Source organism: Apteryx mantelli, chromosome 7 (genome assembly GCF_036417845.1).
Source record: "Apteryx mantelli isolate bAptMan1 chromosome 7, bAptMan1.hap1, whole genome shotgun sequence".
Lineage (NCBI taxonomy): Eukaryota > Metazoa > Chordata > Aves > Apterygiformes > Apterygidae > Apteryx > Apteryx mantelli.
The window spans coordinates 5,874,880-5,898,494 of NC_089984.1; the positions used below are offsets into that span (position 1 = coordinate 5,874,880).

General features: G+C 45.7%; 1 protein-coding gene across 9 annotated transcripts in view; it reads right to left on the reverse strand.

The window, feature by feature from the left end:
• The window catches only part of OIT3 (oncoprotein induced transcript 3), a 32,992-nt gene that overhangs the window by 5,056 nt on the left and 4,321 nt on the right, over window positions 1-23,615 (reverse strand). For 2 of the 9 annotated variants that reach the window (XM_067299689.1, XM_067299688.1), the window contains exons 4-10: window positions 20,641-20,921; window positions 16,679-17,053; window positions 16,082-16,192; window positions 12,023-12,145; window positions 9,028-9,150; window positions 3,255-3,415; window positions 2,191-2,606 (exon numbers count right to left, since the gene is read on the reverse strand). In XM_067299689.1, coding sequence (XP_067155790.1) covers window positions 2,191-2,606; window positions 3,255-3,415; window positions 9,028-9,150; window positions 12,023-12,145; window positions 16,082-16,192; window positions 16,679-17,053; window positions 20,641-20,704 — 1,373 coding nt within the window. In that variant the 5' untranslated portion in view covers window positions 20,705-20,921. Of the gene's footprint in view, window positions 1-2,190; window positions 2,607-3,254; window positions 3,416-9,027; window positions 9,151-12,022; window positions 12,146-16,081; window positions 16,193-16,678; window positions 17,054-18,332; window positions 19,087-20,640; window positions 20,922-23,615 lie in introns of those variants that run through there. The other 7 variants (XM_067299690.1, XM_067299687.1, XM_067299692.1 and 4 more) reach the window with 6 other exon arrangements.

Below are 23,615 nucleotides of genomic sequence, written 5' to 3' on the forward strand. Positions count from 1 at the left end.
AGCGGAAGGACAGAGCAGAAGTGGGAAAGCCCGCTCTGGGGTGGGCTGGCCAGGCTAGCAGCAGCAGTGGGGGGTATCATGGAGCCCAGGGGGAAGGATCTGGGCAAATCCACATTGCCAGCTCAGGGACAGGGCCTCAGGCAGCAGTGATTTCTTACCTATGGAGCCCTTCTCATCAGCAAGGGCAGAGGGCTCCCACCTCTTGCCAGCTGGAGATGCCAGGGAATAAGCAGAAGAAAGTAAGAGAGGGAATTTCCCCTCTCCTCAGTCTAAAGTACATCCCCTCAATAAAGGTATTTATACAGAATTTCACTCTGGAAGTCTCGGCTGCAGTTAACTCCCACAGACCTAATGCTAAATAATCAACCCGATTAGAAAACTCATCGTTATTGCCTGAGGCTTTTGGGGCTGGGCTGATGGAAGGAAAATGGGTTATTACAAAACTGTTTGGAGCAGGGGGAAATCAGCAGTGGATTCAGCTAATTTTATTTTTTAATTGCTGCAAGCCTAGCAAGAGACAAAGAGCACCAGTTAGCCCAACAGCACATCATTAGCCTTTGCTCTAAGTGAGCGGTCCGATTTAAATACAGCCTACTGCAGGGGGCTGGCATGTCCGGGGGACGCGGGGGCCTGAAAAACTGTGCCAGAGCAGAGCTCTGGATCAGCTCCAGCCAGCCTGTTCCAGCCCACTTCTCCTTTCAGTGAAGTTTTAATGCCCTCTGCAGGATAACAAGACCAAAGGGGCCGTTCATGCCTCCCCCGCCAGGAGAAAAATGCATTTACAAGGAAGTTTCAAGCTCGTTTCTGCACAAATCCCCAAACTGCTGCTGTGGTGGATTGGTGAGGTCACATTTTCAGCTCTCTCTTTATTCAGCTCAGGTTTTGACCACTGTTTTGAATGCCCCTCATTTTCACTCGTCATGGGAAACGAGTGAGTGTTTGGAGGCCTGAGAGGGTCCAAAGGGACAGCCAGGGAGCCACTAAATCAAATGTTTCATTACCAGTCTGTTCATAAACTGCAGAAACGTCAAGCAGAGAAGAACTGCAGCCCAGGATGGAGGGAGGACAAGCTACTGCTGAAATCTTTGTCAGAGGGAAATTAAAACAGTATCTTTGTGTACCACACCCAGCAGGATCCTTTTGCTACGGGACTATCTCATAGGATTTGTCATCAGCAGCTGTACTGGTGGATGATTTAGCGTGGCAGCTGAAGAAATATGTTTTTCCTTATTAAATGGTTAGGCAGACAGAACACAGCACTTACATGAACAGAATCCCTTTACTGGTGGGCTGTGACACTTGGATGTGTCTTAGATATTAGTCTGGCAGGACTTTCTTCCCTAAGGAATAGCAGACATTTCCCAACCATGACATTTGCATAATGTTTTCTGGTTCAACTGCGAGACACTGCTGGATGCAAACACTCCAGAGCAACACTGCAGCAGTGCAATGGCACTGTCATGCTGGTACCCAAACACATCTCTGAACATAGCGGTCACCTTAGGGGCCAGCAGAGCCCAGAGCAACGCTCCCCAGAACCTCTCACACAAAACCCGTCCCAAGGAGGCCCGAGAGACCCATACAGATACATTCTGAGCCTTTTACTAGCATGTCCAGGAAAGATCATTAACCCCAAACAGCCTAGAAACTCACCACCAAATTAAGGGACCCCAAGCCTTCTACACTGACAAGCATCAGAGAGAGAGTAAAGAAAGGGGAGCTCCAACCAGGACCAGCCATGGAGTCTTCTGGCTTATGCTACAGAAAGGCCGCTACGGGAAAATTAAGAAACTTGCTCCAGCTGCTGCTGCAGCCATGTGGCAGCAGCACACTGCCACTGGGGTGTTCGGCTGATTGGTTCGGCCCTGTGCCAGCTGGCAAACAGGTTATCGGCAAGGATAACCTCAACAGCAGCCAACTCAGTTACGCACAAGGCTAGTTAGAGACAGATGTCCCTAAAGGCTGCGCTTGGAGTAACCTCTTTCACTGCCTCCCACTGTTTCTCCCAATCACTTCTGATGGGATAAGTGCTTGAGCTCAACAACCCTGGCTGCTGGCGATCGCTAGGGACATAACAGGCAGATTGCTGTGGAGAAGCAATAGTATTTCCTTCATCACATAGCTAACACGACTCAGCCCCTCTGCCACTTCCCATCTAATAGCCAGCAAAGGAGGGAAGAGTCAACTCACCCATCTTGAATCAGGTAGTACTTCAAGATCTCATCAATTTTTGAGGTGGGAGTGGCAAAGCAGCTCTCAACCAGTGTCTCTAGTCCACTGACGTGTACCAACGGCTCGATCCCAAAATACAGAGAGTCCCGAAGCTTGAGGGTGGGAAGGGTGTCCCTGTAAGGCTCGTCAAATTCTTTGTCTTTGAAGATCTCAAGAGTGAAGGGGAAGATGCCTTGGTTGCGGCTCATGATTTCCAAGGGGGAGTTCTTGAGGTTGGGCACATAGCCTTCAGAGATGGTGTACCGGCACGGGAACTCACAGGTCACCGGGATCAGCAGCTTGCTGGTGCGGACAATAATGTCCCCATTACTTCCTGGAGTCTGCTTTGGCAAGCCAGTCACCAGATTGGTGGCAATAATTTTATCATTTATTACCTGCAACAAAGAAAGGGATTTAAGGGAAAAGGGAGATCACCCTTGGAGAGAAATACCTCTCCAAGTTCTCACAAGCACCAGCAGCTGAGTTTACTTTGCTCAGGAAAGTCTGACATAAACTAGCCCCTGCAAGACGCAGCTTGTGAAGCAACTAGAGTAATGTTCATCTTTACCTACGACCCAAGGGCCTTTGTCAGTTTGCTAACAACTGTGATTCACTGTATTCATGCATGAAGCAGAGGAACTGGCTTCCAGTTGCTACCCACCTTCTGAGAGGAGCTCTCTGGTTCCTGACCAGTTGCCAGTGCAGCCTTTGAAGCATAATCTGGAGACCAGATACAGCCTCAAGAGGACGGTGAAGAATGGCACAACTTGCCCTTTCAGCACCAGGGTGATGGTGAAGCCCCCTCCTGTGAAGCTCTAGGTGGGCAGTGTCCACGCTTACAGACCCACACTACTGGAGAGGAGATGGAACAAGCTCTCCCACCTCAGAATGCCCCCTCAGGTCTAGTCTGAGGCCAGCTGCATGGCAGCATGGGAAACCGCTCTGATGGTACAGCTAAATCAACTTTATTCCCCAGTTAGGCTATCAACCAGTCCCCAAACCTGAGAGATCCCAAGAGCCAGGACAGCAGTGGGTATACATACGTCTACAACAGTGCCACAGGACTTCAAGGAGAAGTGGATGTTGACATGAGTGCCGTTGGATACTCCTTTGCAGGAAGTGTTAATGAGGGAAAGGTCCAGGCCTCCAACCAGGTCCTTTGGGATGCTCACTTCAATAGAGCTAGACTTGCACAGCACTGGAACTACAAGAAAAGTCCCCAGAACAATAGTAAGCACTACAAATCTATCAGGGAGCTGGGAAAGGGCTCTACTTATTGTTTTTGAGGAAAAAAAAAAAGGATGCTGCATTTATTATTTGTTTATCTTACATTCCCATTCATGCAGCACAAACCTCCTGATCCACTACTACCCCAAATTCTCCTGGTGCAGTCACACCAAAAAAGACGACGACGATGACTGTTACGCTTGTAGCAGAAGCTTAGCTATGCAGTATTTTGAGCTATACTTTACACTCAGCAAAGGTCTGATTGATATTGCTAGCACTGCTATGTCCTGGAAAGAGTCTTTTCCAGATACGGATATCAAATTGACAACAACCCAGGCAAAGCCATTCTTTAAGACCCTTTATCAGGTTTTACATCAAATCCAGAACATGCCAAAACAAGGCAGAATAATTCCATATAGCTATCTGTCCAAAACAGAAGCAGCCTGAAAGGCCATAATAATTATTTTTATATGCAATAAACCCATCTCTGACATAAGCAATCTCAATTAGCTCATTCCACCTCTTTCCAATCTACTTTCAATTTTCATAAAACAGATTTCCGAGAGCTTTTTTTAAAAAAATTTTGATTCTGTTACATAAAAAAGTAGGACAAAAAGTAGCGATTGAACAAAATGAAATTGGAAAGAAGATGGAATAATTTTCAATAAAAAAGTAAATGCAATATATATTCTCTGTGCCTATGCATGTCTATTCCATTAGATTTAGGGCAAGTGTTCTTTTGCTTATAGTCTGGTCCCTACTCAGCCAGAAAAACAACCCCCCCCCCCCCCGAATTACCTTTCAGCATAGCTTAAAATCACATGACAAAACTTTTTTGCAAATATACTAGTTCACCAAACTTTTTCCTAAAACTCCCAACACTTGGCATTCCGTATGATCTGCTTTCCCCTAATTCCAATCAAGTTAATTATACAATCTGGGATTCTGGACCCTGGACACAAGGAACACTGCTAAAATACACCTTCTCCCTCCCCTTAGAAAAAAATTCTTGCGTCCCAGTGAAGGTATTTATAATGGCTACCATGTACCTGCAGGGAACCGTTTTTATTAAAGAGCCATCACTTTCAAGGTGTTATGCTAAACAGTGCGTGGTGTGCCCAAAGCAATATGCTCTCCTAATGACATTGCTCGGTTAGAACGGAAAATTAAAGAAGTACCTTCACTTTTACTCCATTAGCAACAGAAGGCAAGCAGGAATAACTGAGCAAAGCTCAAAAGGGGGCAAAGGGACATTGCAAACACGACCTAACGCAGATGGAAAGAAGAATATCCTTTGGAGAACTGACTGGCTGAACTCTAGCTTCACTGTCCTAGTAAATCACTAGTGAATGAAAATTATAACGCTTTTATAAAGGTGTAGTTCTGAGCAAGACTGTTTGGATCCCAGCTGCAGTTCTCCAAAGTTCAGGACCAATTTGGTCCAGGTCATCTCTATATCTAAATGTCCTTGACTGGCACACAGGGGATGAGAAGGGAGACACCCATGCCATTTAACTTCTGCTCTGGCATTTCAGGAGACTTCTCTGTGCACTTCACCATGTGGACAAAGAAACAAGTGAAGAAAACCACATATAGCAACTGCTGCAAGTGGATCCGCTTTGGATACAAGTTCGCCCATCCTTCTTTGGGAAAACACTTTGGGAAACACCAGGGCCGGCAACTCCTTATATTAATCATCTCAGAATAACATAATGTAATTCAAACCACATCAGACACTTGGACACACAAGAGTAATCAGTATTGAGAGCAGCATTTCAGTTTCACCAATTTAACAACTGCACTGCAAGGCAGAGAGACTGCTTGCATCGGCATGATTCAGCTCTGAGCAGGTCTGATTCCCCCCAAAAGATGATGCTGGCAACGGCAGTGCAGGGGGAACTGAAAAGGAGCTGGCAAGGTAGCCCTGACTATATGCAGACATGTTATTCAAGGGCAGGAGATGAGCTTTGAATTGCCAGGACCGAGATGCCCAGAAGAAACGACTCCTCCTGGGTGCCAAGGAATCCTCTTTTCTTCACAAATTATTGCATCTATTCAGATAGCTCCACTCTCCTGGTTTGCTGACAGGTGAATCTCTCGCATCCTTGCCCTGGCTCACCCCTATCTGGGAGGCCCCCCTTAGCCTCACCCATTTTTCGCCAGTCAAGCATTTCCGTTCATAGTTTTTTACCCTGGTACACAGCAGAGCATCTGAGAGTGCTGGCAGAGCCGCCTCTTTTTAAACTCTCCTTTGCACTGATGCCTCAAGTACCTTCCTCCTTGCTAGGAAGCTTCTGCAGTGAGTCCACTGCTTATTTTGCTGCCTGCTGTTGTTGGCACCTTGTTCTTTGTCGAGCCGGTGGTTCCTTCCTTGGCCTTTCAAAGTGCAGCTGCTCAGAGCAGGGGCTATCTTTTTGTGCAGACTACTCTGTACAACAGGCTCTCTGGTGCTGGGAAGCCCTGAACCACTACTACAAACACAAATTAATTACATCATCCTAACCTGCTTAGCAGCACAAAAGGGTTGAACATGAGATAACAGAGAAAAGCATTTCAGCATCACACTTCAGAAGGAGGTGAGGTACTAGGAAAGAGAAGGGAAATGGTTTGCAAAATTTCAAGTGCTTCTTTGGCTAGTATCCTTGAGTGAAAATTGCAGCCAAGCCATTGATTTCTGTGGAAGAAGATTGATATTTGCCCTGAACATACAGGCAGTGCAGGGGAGGGTTGATAGGATGCAGATCCAATTGCTTCAGGCAACTGGGTCTGCCCTGCACTGTTAATTGTATCACTATAAACTTGATTAGATGCCATAAAAAATTGTACTGGTACAGTTCCAAGTATATTTTGTCATATATATCTGCTCAAGATTGCAGACCACTGGGTAGGGCCATAAATTCATGAAATGTAAAAGAACAAGCAATCTTGCTTTACGAGAGGCTGTATTGCAAGCGCCCTCGGCAGCTGGCACTGCTGCCACTCATTAGCAGCCTCGCAAGGAGGAGGAGCGTGGGCTGGGAAACGCGTGGCCTCCTAACACTGCTGGGGCTGCCTCCGGGAGACAGGACCGAAGAACACTGCTCTTGTCTGGCCTCACACTTTCAATCAATAAGAATAATCATGGCTCTTGAAATCCCCATCACCTCCTCCCCACCTGGCTCTGCCAGAGCTGTGAGGACTACTGAATCACAAGTGTGCAGGGCTCACCCCAGGGTCCATGTAAAAGAACCTTCCCGAAAACAGATGGGCAGAAAAGTGAATCGATGTGTAGAAAAGGAAGTCCAGACCACATGGTCACGCCCTAAAAAGTACAAAATGACAACATAGAGGTCATCCAGACAGCGCAAGGCAACCCAGACCTGCTGCAAGGCAGCCACAAGCCTTGTTTTGCCTGCAGGGTGGTGTGAGCAGGACCTCTGCACACGCAGCACCTTCTTGTAGGCTCTTGGCATCTCTGTTTCTGTGACATGAAAACTCCCAAGCACTTAGTTACTTAACTGGGGGAAGGAGGGGGGGGAGAAGGAGCTGCCACTGTCCCCTTCCCCTCCCAAGGAAGTGAGACTGGGATGTGGTACTCCAGAAGTGCAATTAAATTGCCCCAACTGCAAGACACCTACTTTCCTGGGATCCCTTTCTTCATTCACCATGCACCTTCCTACCAAAGAGACCTACAGCCAAACAGCCTCCTTCCTGCATGCTCACCAGCATCCCTTGCACTGAAGGACCACGTCTGCACTGTAGATTAACAGTTATATGCACAAGGCATAGAACAGAGACTGCCAAACTGCTTTCGCTCCTGTATTACTGGTCTTTCTTGTAATTCTCACATTAATTTTACATTCTTTCACCATTGTATGGCCTGCTTTTCTGGAGAAAAATAAAAGCTTAAAAAGCAGAAATTGCATCAAATAGAACCATTCTGACTTCCTCTCCAGGGGATATCTGTCCTGGTGGGCCACCATGAGGTCTGGATCTGTATCTCTAACTGATGTTTGGCCATCTGTAGCACATCAGACCACAGGAGATTCAGGCCTGAGCCCACCCTTGCTGGAATTATCTACAGCCCAAGTGAATCAGCTTGTGAAAGGCTCCTTTTCCTGCATTTAGATCATCCCTGCCTATGGCCCAAGTCCAGCCCATTAGCAAACTCCCATGAAAATGTCTGAAAGCAACAACACTGGTTCTTCCTGGGCCCACCAAGATGGAGCACAAGCAGAGAGCTAGGAGCTTGGTCTGTCCCCATCAGGGCAGCACTGTTTCTTCTCCAGCTATGTGCTGAGCCTGACGGGCCGAAGAAGTGGTGAGGCCTCCCCCACGCTCTTCTCCCTGCACTCACTGCTACAGAGCTAGACTGACTTCTGGGAACCTGGAGATGCATTTGCAAGAAAATCCTGCTCAGCTTTTGCAACCCAAGAAAGGGAAAATGTTTATCCCATGCATGTGTCACAGGTGCAAGCAAGTTGGCATGAAGGACTCCCTGTGCACAAAGATGGAGTAAACCTCACATGGAAGGTTCTCCAAGGATAATGTTGCCCTTGCCTCTACTCAGCATAAGCAACTGTCAATTTTCAGACACTATCTTGGGCACTTTTCCAAGGGACAGCAGAAACACTCAATATCAGAACCAGTCCCCTGCTTTTGAGACGTGGAAATGCTTACTGAAATAACTAGACAGATATTTAACCTGGGCAAAACAATGCCTTTCTCTGTAACACCATTCTTGGAAGTGACCAAACCCTTTTAACTGAAATTAAAAAGACCAAGTTTGAGGCATGGAAAATTTCAGCTCTAATAGCAAAAAGTTGGCAAAGGCATACACAGCTGAAGCAACGCAACAGAATGGGAGATGTTAAGCAATCTTAATTGTAAGTGATCACTGCCAAAACCGCCTGTGATGCAAGATGCACTCAGCAGGGTCCTGTGTCTCTGCTCTCCTGCCTGGTAAAAAAGAGCAATGTCTGCAGGCATTCAATTTGGGATGATCTGTCATCCTCAACAAAGCTCCATTAATTAAACCGGAAAGGAGAAACTAAGACAACACAACAAAAACAAGAAGAAAAATTCAGGGAATGGGTTAGAAACAATACCACCTCTGACATAAACCCTCAATGAGTGAAGGCCCTTCAAAACTTCATCTTCATCCAGCATTTTTTTGAAAGCAACTAGAATGTCCTATTTCAGAATGGAGGTAGACGGCAAACCCTTCCTTCCACAAGAAGGAACATTTTCTTTCACATACATATTGTTCCTTTTTCACAGAGCTCTGCCAGGCCCCACTCTTCCCGCACACCATTGCTTTAGGTACCACTGATAGATGTGTTTATATCTGTCAAAGCACTAATCAGTCAGACCTTCTTGCTAGAAACCTGATACACAACACACACACACACTGAGGGCTGTGGACTGCCTCCTCTGAAGGGAACTGGAGGAAGCTTCTTAGCAGAGGAGCTGGACTCAGCTCTGACCTCCTCCTATCAATGAAAAACATTCTTTCTAACATACTTTCCACGTCCAGGGGACAGAAGCTGTCAGGGAGATTCTTTGCTGTATTGGCACAGTTGAACCTGGGTTTCTGATCCGTTGACCCACCTTGGCAAGTGTGATTATCTTCTGACAGAACCAGTCCCCTCGGACATTCACACTGGTATGTGTCTTCCACTTCAACACAGGTATGGCTGCAGCCTCCGTTGTTATTGTGACAACCTTCAATTTCTGCAAAAGAAAGGAAAATCAGCCCATCCTGCTCTTTAGGCAACTCGCTGACAGTTATGCGGGCCCCAGCATATACTCCCAGCTGACTAACAAGCAGTATGACCAGCACAGAGCTTGAAGGTGACAGCAGGGTGAGAGCTTGCTTCCAGAAATTGCTGTGGAAGCCTAATTTTATTGTCCAATTTCCTGTGTTTGCCATTTCATCATGAAGTTAACAAGGAATTTGGAGAAAAAGCTTACCAAATTAAATCGCATGCTATAAATCACATAAACAAGGAGGCTGAATAGGCAACCTTCAGCTTTGCCCTTTCCAGCTTCTGAGACATTCTCTTAATATATGTTGTTTCTTACAAAAAAAAAAAAAAAAAAAAAAAAGCTGTGGGGGGAACCTCCTAGAACTTCTACCACATGAAACCATATTTGCTCCTTAGTCATCACCAGAATTAAAGCCCTGAGATTTGCAGCGCGGGTGTCTACTACCGGGGAGGACAGATTTGGTGGTAGCAGGTAGTCAGCTCCTGTTCCCAGGAGGGAACACCAGGGAGAAGTTGACACCCTCTTTGCCTGGGGGTTTCCCAGCTGCGATAGAGGGGGGCACACTGGATTCCTGCATCCCCTTTGTAGGCTGAGGCTGTGACTGTGCTTGTAGAAGTTTTTTTTAGCAGGAATTTTGCTTGTTTAGCATGAGTTTTAGGCTTCAAGGCTGGGTACACTGGGGTGCATTATCACAGGGACAGAAGGATATAATTCACCTCCTAATTTTCTCCCGTTCTAAAGCGCAGAGAAGAGAGGGCAGCCCAGCTAATTTGAGAGCTTCTCATGTTTTTCTTAAATCCTCCCTGTTTGAGTAAGGCAATTCTTTGAGAATCTGAGTTTTTCTGTAAAATGTATTTCTAGCCATTACACAGCTGCAGGAAAGAGTTTGAAAATGTCATCCAAGTGTATTCTCAAGATTTGAAAACCAAAGGCAAATAAGTCTGTTAACAGTTGCTGTTGGCTTTCTATTATAAAGAACATAAGAAAGAAAATATCATGATTTCTTTTTCAATGATCTTCATTGCTTGATTTTTTTAACCATTTGGGATGAATACTGCTAGATGTTCTCAGCAGCACAGTTGTAAATATAACATATACAAATCATAAAGACAAAATATTTCTCCCTAAGCCTGACACCAGGAATAACTGTGTGGTTTTGGATGAAACGTAAAGAAAACAATGGAAATCCCTTACTCAGTCCTACACCTGGCATGGAAAACAGCAGCCTGAACATTCCACATGAGTCAAATTAACAGGTAAAGCATTATAAGGGAAGTTTTGGAGATAATTTTAACCCTACTTAGCCCCATCAACTCCAAATATAATTGCTAATCATCATCATCATCGTGTAATCAAGCAAAATCTCTTGCATTCGCTCCCTTTAGCAACAGCTGTGAGGTGGCTCACAAGTAAATCACATACTCTAATGGCTTACAAAGCCGAGGGCACATCTTTAGAAATAAAATCTACTAACAAGTTTGTAAAAAATCCCAAATAGCAGTATTAAACTCAGGAAAAGCACCATCCCTTTTACTAGAGAGGAAATCAAATGATATATCAAAGGATCTAAAGCCCAACTTCAGAAAACAAATGCATTTCCAAGCACAGGCTATTCCAGCCCTGTCAGAAGTGTGCAGTGCTCAGGAATAAAAATTGCCACATAGCGCAGTTGGTTTATGTGACAACACACCAGCTCATGCTGGACGTGGAAGAAACAAAGCCCACAGGCCACTTACAGCCCCACCACGGCTGTCAGCCCCAGGGGAACAACTAGATAAGGGGCACTCCGCACAGCAGCTTTCCCCAGGCCAGCGACATCGTCAGGACTGGTGTTTTATCAACAATCCCACAATTTCTGCACCACAGACATCTGCCACGCAGCAACTATTGTACAGTTGCGTGCAGGCTGCAGATGTGTCCAGTTCTGGCAATCAGGTGGCTGGAAAGTCCAGGTTCATCATACTCCTGCTTGAGGCCCCAGAATAGCTGTCAACGCACTCCATAGCAGCTTCGCCTTTCAAGAGCCATGGTGCTCTTCATAGCTGACCTCAGAGGACATTAGGCATAAGTCAATTTTTGCTGTTTATTCCTATTTCTTCCTGAAGGTATTGGTACATCTTAAGTGACAACAGCTCAAAACCACATTAGGGGCTTAATTTCTGTCTGAGTCCCTGCCAAAGCACCAGTCCAAACTTAATAGGGATTTCCAACATGGCTGTGCCACCACTGGGGTTTGACCACCTGGAAGTAACTGCAGCAGTTCACACAGTACAGCCCACAGCTAACCACTAACAGAAAGCAAAGTCAAAATGCAACCCTCATCCTAACTCTAACTTCAGCTCCCAGACTAGCTCTCTCTTCCCTCAAACTCTATTCTGGGAGGTGATGAGATCCTCACGCCCTAGTCTAGACATTACCCCAAACCTAATGCTAGCTGACAAAAAACAGCAACGCTAAATCTGACCCAGGCAGTCAGCACAGTACAACTATCATACAAATCTCCAGAGCTGAACCCTGGCATCTCCAGCAGTAACAGGCTCTGTCTGGACAACCAACCTTCCAAGTCCACTGCTGCCTCTCCCCCTCACGGAGATAAATAAAAGTGAAGGCTAAGAGTCATGAAGAAGGCAGGGAGAACAACAAGGAGACTCTGTTCTGCTTGATTAGAAGAATGTTTCAGTAATAACATCATTGGCAAGCACGAAAGTGATGTGAGTGACTTTTCACCTCAGCTGCCAGGCGCCAAGAGAGAACTAGTACTGCAAGAGAAGGGATTTACATTGTTTCCAGCAGACTGTGGTATCTCACATCTTTGCTCCTTCTCCTTCTAACTCACCTTCGCAGGTTTTCCCATCGCTTCCCAGTGTGCGCCCAATCCCACACTCACAGCGGTAGGAGTTCTTCAGGTTAACGCATAATTCGCTACAGCCTCCATTCCCCTGCTCACATTCGTTCTCATCTGCAAAAAACACACTGTCATTAATGTGCTCCTGGTAAACACATGGCTGGAAAAAAGGGGCTGCTATCTGGGAGCGCTGGCCAGGCCATGGGCTAGCTTTCCTGGCCTCATGACCTGGATCAGGGTAAGAGAGATTAGTAATCCCACTAAATGCTGAAGGCCACGATTTACTGACCCTAGTAGACTGTCCTGCCATGCTGTGCCTACCTGAGCAGGCCTGAGGGAAACAACAGCATGCAGACAGCAGCCATTTCAGAGAGCAGATGGACACGGTCCCACCGGGAAACTTCCAAACTGGTTCCGTGTGCCGAGGGAGTTCATGTTTCAATTTACCTTCTCATCTTAAACTCCTCCCCGCTCCACTCACAAAGACATTAAAAGAGTTAACATGATTTCACTGCGCGATAAAAATAGGTGAGTACCAGAATCAGTCAAAAATAAACCTTATCTATTTATATATTACACCTGCTACTGCTACACGTGACCAAATATTCTACAGCAATTTTAAATGATTCAACCCTTATTTTGAAAAGAAACAAGAATGAAAAACAGCTATAAACATATAAACAAAGCTGAAATCAAACCAAAACATTTTAACAAATCCCATGAAACTTTCCCAGAAAAGTCATGTCGTGAGAAATTTCATCATTTTGGCTTCTTGCCTCAGCTGCGATTGCTCCCTGCCCCAGACAGCTCAGGTGATCCTGAAGAACAGAAATTGTGAACTCACTGCAGTGAGACATGATCTGAGGCACTGGTATTACACAGACCACCACAACCGCTAGCTGCTCAGACACACTGTACCAAAGCTGAGATGAAAAGCTCAGTTCTGAGTTTCTCCCTCCTGTGACTCAGCTTCTCACTGCACCACAACAGCCCTCCTGACCTGCTCTGCTCCTCTGTAGTCCTCCACAGAGCTGCAGCACCTACCTCTCCCACTCAGAAGAAAGAGAAATGCCTGAGCTGGCATCCTGTGCTGCCTGGAACGGACTCTGAATCAAGGTCTGGAATAACCCTGAAACAGGCCTAAACTGAGTCCTTATAACCCAAAGCAATTTACCCATGAGCAGAACTTGTGTCACATCTCTGTGTTGGCTACATTGAATTCTAGATTAGAGCCCTCCAGGGTGCTGACGGTATTTATTGAGAGAGAAAGAAAAAGACAGAAGACGCTTTTGAATCTCTTAGTAAAGCTCTGAACATTCTTCCTAATTTTCTCTATTTTAAAGGTTGAAGTTCCCCTATGCTTTTTTTTTTTTTTTTAAAGGTACTTTGTTCTCTGAGATTCTCATTCTTCAATCTGATTTAATCTCTGTCTGCGGGCAAAATGTGAATCAAATAGGAGAGAGGAAGGGAAAGTCATTGTGATTGCTGTACCACAAAACTGATGATTTTTCTTAGGCAGGACAGAATGTTGAGGTTATCAATCAAGGTTCTCATGGGGTTTCACCAAAACAGCTTTGAAGTTACTAGCTGACAGAAGCTTAAAAGCAAGGAAAAAGAAAAATACCATTTTAAGATACATGGTCAGAGATGAGCTCTTTCAGGTAAAGTGGTCCCACATGTACACAGTACCAGCAGCTTGCAGCTAGTGGTGTGTTCTCTTTCTACAAGTAACATGAATTGGATATTCTTAGCCAAAGAAATTGCTGGTAGCCTGCCTTGGGAGGCACAAAGCACGTCCAGGAGAGACAGGCACACTTCACTTTTCACATATCCCATCTGACAGGCTCCACACTTTCCCTTCTAAAAATAAAACTGCTTGAAAGCAGAGGGTGAAGAGGGTGCCTACAGGCAGAGAGATGCTGTTAGAAGGTCCTAGAGGGCTTAGCTTGGTCAAAAGCTGTACCCAGCAATTCACCTTGTGGGTCCTCCAAGCTCTGCAACACCCAGTAGGTTCTGTCCCAAGTGACTTCAGTCCCGTCCCTCCTCTTCCACAGTAGCAACTACCAGCACTTCTGGGTCACAGGCTGGTTTTTGTGAGACTAGGTTGGGAACGAACTGATTTTAACCATGACTCAGTCTAGCACGAATCCAGGCCTCCAAGAGGTGAAAGGCAATGCACAGAGCTGGCTGACCCATGACAGGAAGTCTAAGATATAACTCTAACCCCTAAGCGAGTTTGTGAATGAACATATAAATTTGGATCAGCAGTTCTGCTCTGGGATTCAAAGCATATAACGTACCAAAGAAAAGTCAGCCTAGTACAGGGAAGGTACACAGACAGAGCTGCTTAGCATTACTGCAGCATCTTCAGCATCCAGTGGGCTGGAAAAGGAAGAACAGGCATAGGATGTGTTTGGGCTTTTTGGAAGACCACCAGGATTGCTTTCAAAGTAAATGTGATTGTGCCATTACTCATCACAACAGAAACTCATTAGAAAGATGAGTGAGCCATATGACAAGTGAGGCTGCAGGTAGGTAAACCAGTGTGATTACTACTGCTGAGGTGTTGTACCATCTGCTTATCACAGAGAGAAGCAGCAGTGGGGAAATCCCACCCAGCCTTGCCACGGGGGGATGAAGGCTGCTCCAGCACATGTGGACAGGCTCAGGATTCCTGTGTGCCTCACTGCTGCAGGAAATCCTGCCCTGCAAACCCGCCACGGGTTTATTGAGTGTCGGTGCTCATCAAGGGCACTTCTCTGCCTGGAAGTCTTGCAGAGAAGTGGCTGATAGATGCTTTTAATTAGCTGGGAGAGCTAAGTCAGTCACTCAGCTGCAGAGACGTGGAGCAGCTTTGGCAAAACCTTTCTGTAGAAATGGTGTGAGCGAATGTAAATCTGCAGCAGGGCTGGGGTGCTCTCTCCACAGATAGTAACGACTATAGTCCCTGCCCCAATGCCCACAGACATGAGGAGTGTGAAGAAAGAAACCACCCACGCCTGCTTTGCAGTCAGAGTCCGTATGGAAATGACTGATCTGCCATGTAGCCTCCCCGACCAACTCTGCTCTCGACTTCTCCATCAAATCAAGCCTCAAAGACAAAGATGAAAGCCCACTTCCACAGATCACTGGCACCCCTTTCACTCCCAACATTGCCTCTGCTCATCCAGCCGTGTGACTCTGCAGACCCCAGAGAGCCACCCCTCCCCAGCCCCTTGCACTGCCCCACACACTGTCCCCTCCTAAGACCTCACAGCCCAGCTGCCTTCCTCCCAGTACCACACACACAACCACAGCTATCCTCTCCTCAGGGATTCACAGCACCTCACAAATCCCTGAAGCCCACCCTCCCTGCTTTGTTCTCATAGCCCTCCGGTCTCCTCTCCAGCCTTCCACCTACTTCCTTCCTGCTCCGCTTGCCCGTTGTGCTGGTCTCTGCCAGCACAGCTACCAAGCACTCGCCTTGTCACGCTGCCTAAAACCACTCAGGCTGTGCTGGGACCTGCACTCTTTAGGTCTTCTCAAATCCCAAGCCCTGGACAATGTCCCACAAGGACAGTAAGTGTATTAAAGCCTAGTGTGTAGCCCCACACCAGCCAAAGAGACCATTCTTGGAGGAAAGAGTCAAAGAGTGGGTGAGAGGAAACATCTAATGAGAGACTGCAAGGCAGTATCTGAATACAATGAGACTGCACAGTGCTCTTGCGTAGAAACTCAGCCACTGACAGCAAAGCTGCAGCCCTCAGCGTGGGCTCTTCGTCCAGCCTGCAGCTGGACCATACAGAAAGCAAATTTAGCCTCCGTAACCACATAGCTCCAGGGCCAACAGAATGTGTTCAGTTGTGAAATGTTGCATCTCACCCTGCAGGGAGAGACTGGGGATCATTTACAGAACCAAAGACCTATTCTAGGCAGCAAGGGGGAAAACTCATCTCAGGCATTCTTTTCCTTTTTTTATTTTGCTTTTTAAGATAACAGACTGAGATGGGAGCAATAAACCAAATGGGAAGGAAAGCATCAATAATTGACCCGACTTATTTCTGTCCTTACCAAGACAGGTCTGTCCATCAGGTCCTAGTGTCGTCCCCGGGGAACATGCGCAGTCATTGGTGTCCAGGCAGGAGCCCTGGCAATCCACCACGTCGCAGATGTCATAGAAATCTAGGGCATGACAAGAATGTTGTCAACACAAGCCACTGAGCATGCACGGAAAATACTGTACTGGTACCGTCAGCTTTATGTCCTGCGTCCAGTCCATCAGTCACAGGCCTGGCTCACATTAGGAAAGCTAAACTGCTGAAGCTGATCAGAAACAATCTGGCTTAATTACTGCAAGGCACAGATGCAAATTTTGTCTTTGGTAGCATGCCAAGACAAACCAGAGGGCCCTCAGCAAGCGTTAAAATCATTATGGCCAGGTCAGCTAGGCAAGATTCACAGTAGCTGAACAAAGACTACAATTCACTTAAGTGAAACTGTCTAATCAGTCTCATGTAGACAGGCCACCATCTGCACTGCATCATCTGACACATTCCTGGGTGAGAAAGCAAGAAGCTGGTCACTGTCTCAGGAATACAGGCACTCACTACCCCTCCTGCACCACAAGGAAGAAAGGGTTTCAGAAAAGAGATATCAGCTGTTACTTACGCCCACAGTACACGTGGAAACAAACGCTGGGCTTGGTTAAGTGATAGACGTAGTACCCGCCTGGACATGCCTTGACGTCAATGGTGGTATTCCAAAGGCAGCAGTTGCCGTTGAAGCTGGCACAGGCTTGGCGCGGGACGATGCCATCCAACTCTCGCGGATGGCTGCCATTCAACCAAATGGGAGCATGGGTCCCGCAGTGGTTCTCAGGGATACAAAAGGTAGGCATGGCATCGCCAGCCATGCCGGTGAAGCGATACCACTCCCCATCGATTTGATTGTCACAGGTGGGCTGGCCGTGGGAAGCATTTATTTGATGATCTGTGTTCCTCCAGGGCTCATTTAGGCTGATGTAGGCAGAGCAGGGGTCCAGAGCTGAGACATGCAGTACGGGACAAGAGAGAACATCTGGTAAATATCAAACCAAGGTGCTGACTGATACTTGCAAGAAATGCAAAAAACGCAAAATAATTTCTTTTTCCATTCCTGACTTAACAGAATCCTTGTGATAGATAGAGATCCCTGGGGAGAAAGAGCAATACCAGCTAACTAATTGCCTCATGGAAAATTCTGAAAGCTTGGCTTAAATGTCTTGGAAGAAATAGCAAACTTACAACATTATGCAAGTCTGACTGGCTCTTTAGCTGCTGTAGAGTGTGACAGGAGAATACATATAAGCAAACCTGAGTTCCAGGGGTGATTTTGCCACAGGAAATATGTACTGGGGGCACTAGATCAAGCCTGGGACAACCACCCTTTTGGTCAGGTGCTAAGTGAGCATCTGCAAACCTGTCCTGAAGTCACTGATAACTCTCCCACGTGCCTGGAGAAGAGGAGCAGGCTCCAGACAGTTTTGCAGCCTCTCTAAAAATCCATCCAGAGCTCATTTCAGCTCTCACAGCTGCTATAACCACAAGCCAGAGATCGCCTTGCAAAGCACTAGTTAAAACACAACCTGCAAGATGTGCAACAGGAATGTTACATTCAAGTTGTACAAAAGGAAAATATTGTTTCAGTTATGGTCATTATGGCCTTATATAATTGCAAGCCACTGTAAGCATCATTATTAGCTCCTCTTCGCTTCAAGACACAATTTCAAACAGCTAAGCATAAGAACTGCTATCTCAGGCCAGAACAAAGTCCATCTATAGCCCAGCAGCCTGACCCAGCCAAGAGTGGATGCTTAGAGAGGTGATGTATGAGAAAGAGACTCCGCTTCATTTACCTGGCACCTGGTTCTCTGTTGTCACTCCTATAGCCATGTACATCTGTAACAAGTGAGGTTAAAGGGCTATCACCCTGATCTGTGAGGCAACCTCTCCACTTAAAGATCCACTTAGATATATCTCAGTCTTCCTTGCAGACTCCCCCTCTATGAATCACATCATCTACTGTGGTTTGTATGACGATGTTCTTAGCCTCCCTGCATGTGAAACAGCTTCCCCATATCTCTGAGTTTCCTACTTTAATTATTATTTTAAAATCCAGAGAGCATGAAGCTCTGCATCAGGACCTTCTGGGGGGCAAAATGCTCAACTGTTTATGCAGTCATGTTCCCTGCGAGTCCACAGACCCTCATCTCCATATGAGAGGCAGAGCAGATGTTTGTGAGTGAATGTGTAGGCAAGATATAAGCAAATGGACCATGTGGTACCTTCATGCAGCACTCAAGCAGTGTGTCCCTTTTCAGAAGCCTTTCTGAACCTTCTGCAAACAATTAAAATAGAAGAACACCATAGGGAGAAAAAATGAAGAATGAAAGCATTCATTACATTTTCAGCCTTGTCAGAATTAACCCCGATTTGGCAGCTTCCTCACTAAAAGTCAAGAGGTTACATTTTCATGTACATTTAATACCTGATTAAGCACCACTTACCCATGACCAGCTATTCCCTATTAAGCAAAATGAATGCTAGTATTGCCTTGAGCAAGGAAAATTGATTACCATTTGCTAGAACTAGGCTAATAAAACCAATCATTCTAATGAAATGTATCTCAACAGGCTGGAGACTGGTACACTGTACTTTCTGTACTATATTTCTCTTTAAGTTCTAGAATTACTCTGTTCGCTGTGTTTAAACAACGAGGTGATGCAATCTGGGGAAAAAATAGACATTGTATTGTCTCTAATAAAATATTCCGGATGCAGACAAACCGTGGTTCAGTATTTTGATTTGCTTCACCAACTTTAAAGTGGGAACTAAATGCTTTTGGGAACGGATTTCGAGGCAGCCTTATTTAGGTCCTTCTGCAAATACCTGCTTCACTGACGCGCTATCTTGTACCTTCTCACAAACATACCATCTCTCTTGACAAACATCCTTACACCATCCTTGGCCATAGCTACATTTCGTTTGACCTTGAGTCCAGCATAAAACACAGCTGCAGGAGCCATGAGTGCTGCAGAGCTGCAAGGTGACAAGAGAAAGCAGGTCTGGGTTACGAAGGAAATCTCTAGCACCATAATTCATGAGATGTGCTGAGAAGCAGATTTACTCCCACCAGAGGCAGTCGTTGGTTGTACTGAACAGCAGAGGGACCTGTAGCAGCACTCTCTGATGAGGCTCTCAATTCTCTGTGCACTATTTTACCTGCCTTTTCTTGCCTCCCCTTACCACAGACAGCAGCAGTGCTGTTAAATCCCATCCTCCAGAAGGTTACTTGACCTCTCAGGGAGGAAGAGACCAGCGATTTGCACACAGCTGCAGAGAGCTTCCTCTGGGCTTCCCTCAGTTTAACTCGCTTGGTTTCCACAGTGTGATTTGGTTTGGCTTTAGGGTGAGTCACTAAGATGAAAAGCTTTCAGCGTTAAATGCCAAACAAGGCAAAGTGAGGAATGCCCTGTCAGCTTCCCAGCTGGGCAGCACCAAAAATACACACACTCTCACTAGCTTTCATACAATGTAATTAACTTTTACAAAGTATCCTTTTGCAGATAGAATCTGCAAACACTCATCCAGGGAGATTTTATTGTTTCCTAAACAGACAGAAGATAATTTAAAGGCAAAATTTACTGAGATGAAGATGCAGTGCCTCAGAAAGAGCTAAAATAAGGCATTTCAGGGGAATGGGGTAGCACATCCTCCCTTCCTTCGTGTCTCTGGAGAATTTCAGAGAGGAGCAAAGGGGAGGCAGACAAGCAGAAAAAGCAAGCACTGCAGACCTTGGCGGCCATCCTCAGACTGCCAGGGCTGCCGCAAGCCAACCTCCCTGCAGACACCACGCATTCCTGGTAACACAGTTTATGGGAAAAAAAAAAAAATTTTTTTTTTTTGAAAAAACTGCAAGAAAACAGGACCAATCTTTTGTCTCTCTACCCAAACAATGAAAGCATGGGAATTTTGCACAAGATGTAGAACAGTCTCCAGATCTCTCAGTTTTTCATTTTTCTTGGCTCAATTTTCTTCCTCCCCAACACTTTATGTTTGGCCTGGGTAATTCAGCACGACAAGAGCATTAGTTATCACGTAGAGCTATTCAATTTGTAATCTTGATGATATCATTAATTCTCTGGCTGGCATTTTAACATATACATTGGATAACAGATCAGACTAATAAGCATTCATAAGTCCGCCATTCTGCAGAAAGGTTAATTCTGTATGTATTGTGTAACTGGAGGTCTCTGCTCTGACAAAAATAAGTAACAAAATGAGCAACACTGCATTATGGCCCTAAATTCAGGTAAAATTTGCCAGGCGAGTGGGTGAAAAAATGGCGTGCAGTCTCCACTGCTAGGGGAGAGGAAAATTCCCCAGTGCTTTAAAGACCTTGGCAGCAGGGATTCTCATAATACGGGCTCTGCAACAGAAGCGTCCTTCCAAATGGAAAGAATTTTGCACCATCTTCAGTAAAAAGGATGTTTATCTTGTATGCCAGCTTTTCACCTAAGAATATCAAGGCTCAGCATGTACCTTAAAGGCAGTAAACAGAAATAAGCTTGAAGGCAATGCCTCTTTACTCACCCATCGAAGACACTGGCTGCAACTGGACAACGAAGCTGATAGAGAAAAATAAGTACTGGAACATCCCACTCAGCCAAGGAACAGTTGCCACTTGAGTAACAGACTTGAAAACCCTTGCACACACTGTGGCTCTTGCAGTCTTCCTCTCGGTGGAGCTTCTGACCCCAAGCTTTCTGAACAGCAACTGTGATAGCTCTCCTGGAGGTTTATCAGAGGAAGAAGCTGAAGAAACGTGGGGTACAGGTCCAGCCTTGACCTCCTCAGAGCAGCTCTGCCCCTTACTGACAACAGAGATGTACTTACTGATCGATTTTGTTTTTGGACTCAACCCGCTATTGTTTTCTTGCCCGACTGCCCCATAGTGACACCTCCACTATCTTATCCGGAGAAGAATTCTAACCAGGGGACACCCGGACATCCCGAAGGGATAGAGAAGAACAGACTGGTGCTTGTTATCTCTGCTCCTTCCACAAGTCATATGACTTCATGGCTTCCCCCAGTCAGAAAACACCAGCTAAAGAGCCTTAACTACAGGAAATAGTGGCCAAAGGAGAAGCGAGCCTTCTGAGCAGAGATTGCAGACGAGTGCCTCGAGCAGCACTACAATGGGAACATCAGTCAAAGTGAAGGACTGGTGTCCTGCGGGGAAGCAAACTGTTCCCGTGTTAGACAAAGACCCTTTCCACTCCTGGTCACCTACCCTGACCACTGTAGCCAGATTATTAAAGAAGTCTAATAAAGAAATTTTCCTGCAGTGGTCTTGTGTTCTCTGTCTTCAGGGGGGAAAAAAATCCCAAAAGTCAACACCCAACAAGTGCTGAATTTACTTCAATGCAAAATTGAAAGATTGAAAACCTCTACCTTACTGGTTTCAAACCAAACTGGGTGGAGTTGCAGGTCACAACCATGTGCTCTAGGTGCAGATGAAATGAAACGTGCTAGTCCCCAGTTTACTTAAATCCTTTCTCTACTAAAGTAAACCAAGCACCATGATGGGCAGCAAGAGATACCAAGGACAACATGAATGAACAGAAAGGGACCTTTGCTCTCATCTCACTAGCTGTAGCTCCTCTTCAGTTGCAGAGGATAGATTAATAGCTGTGTTTATGTATATATACGCATACATATATATTAAACATACAAACACATACATAAACAAACACACACACAGGTCGCCCCTGCTATTTGAACAACAGTTATACAATCCTCCCCCAGGAAATTGTCTGCAGGCAGAGAGCTATCCATCAGCAAAGAATACACTTAGCTTCCACCAATTCCACAATCAAGCAAGTGCGGGCATTTCCCCATTTCTCTTGCACCCCACATTTCTGCAGCAGGCTGATGCAAGGAAGAACTTGGAGGCTGACGTCCTTGCTTCAAGTCCCATGGGTTTAAAAAGAAAAAAAAAAAAAAAAAAAACACCTTGGCTCCATTCTTCTTAACTTGCGTTTGCACGAGACGAGAACTTGGGTATTTGACTGCTTTGCGTAGAGGTGGCACCTATACTCTACATTATAGAAAGCCCTCAATGGTGTCCCTGTCTGGGTGCTCCCTTGGCAATAAAGTGCAGTATGTTGCTCTGCTCCACCCCAGCAGTGGAGGATTTTTTTCATGGTGAACGACTCCAGTGAATGATGAAAGAAGCTTTATAAGTGACTGTCATTGCTCCTACCAACAAAAGAAATCTCTGTGGCTATATTGTGCTGGCAGCTGTGCAGTACCAGAAAGTTTTTTTCAACAATAGGAAAGGAGAACAAATTCATTATACGCAAAGCTAGCAGGGCAGATAGCGCTCGAAGGTGATTATGTGAATTCCCAGAAGAGAAACTAAAATTGAACACAGAATAATACAGTAAGCCACAGGAAGTTGTATTTTGCTATTTTCATTCAGAGGTTGATTCATGATCCTGGGTAAATAAAACTGACAAGTTGAATTGAACTTTCTATTCATGTTAGAGGTGTGCATATTTCTCTCTCTGAACTGTTTCATTACCAGCTGTTTTTATTTTTGTAGGTGGTGCATTAGGTCTGACATTACTAATGTTTTGACAGTTGTGTCCAAGTGACTGACAACTGACAATTAACATACAGAAATAAACTGCATCCTAATCCCCTTTCACACAGCTCCAAAGCCTCAAAGGTCTCAAAACAGTTCCTTTCAGGTTCTCCAAGAAGGACTAAGAAAGGAGAGGCCCCAGCATTCCCAAAGCTGACACTTTCAAATTCACAAGTATCTAGTTCAAGGAAAAAGTCTAAAGCTACAGAAGATTCAGTGTGCTGCCTCTAAGCATCCTTGGGATCCACAGGAAAGACAAGGACCACGTGAGACTCCTAGAAGAAACACCAGAGGCAGCTCTTCTATCAGCACTCTCTCTTCGCTTTGCATGGTACCTCAGGTGACATACCTAGTTCCGGTTCCCACACAAATAGCAGCAGTCTGTATTAGAGTGCAATTTGGACCAGCGCAAGTCTCTGTCTCAAGAAACTGGAGCACTTATTCCCAATAGGGAAGGGGAAATATTGATCTTCCACCTACAGAGTCTCCAGAGGGGGAAGAGGACTCAAGTCCAATGGAGTGCTCTAGACGTTGTAGGGCCTGCACTCCCTAGAGAGATCTGGTAAATCTACTCTTCCTGACCTCCACTTCCACTCCCCATGGCTTGACACCTCGGACTGAGGCACACTCAGAGATGAGGCAGCTTGAATTCCCAAGCAGAGAGAAGAATCAGGATCACTTTAGTATTTTCTGAAAGGAGCTGTCAGTGCAGGCTAAAAGATGCAAGGGGGAGAAGATGATATTAAAATAAGTAGAGACCTGGGATTTTATTTTGGTACTTAAGGGAAATGACCTTCCAAACTTATCCCTGTCTAAGCCCAGGTATGTCTATTCCAAATACAAGAAAGAGTGCTGGAAAACAAGGAGCTAGCTCTTGTCTATGCCTAGCCTCTGGGTTGGGCCCATTTAGGAGAGAAGC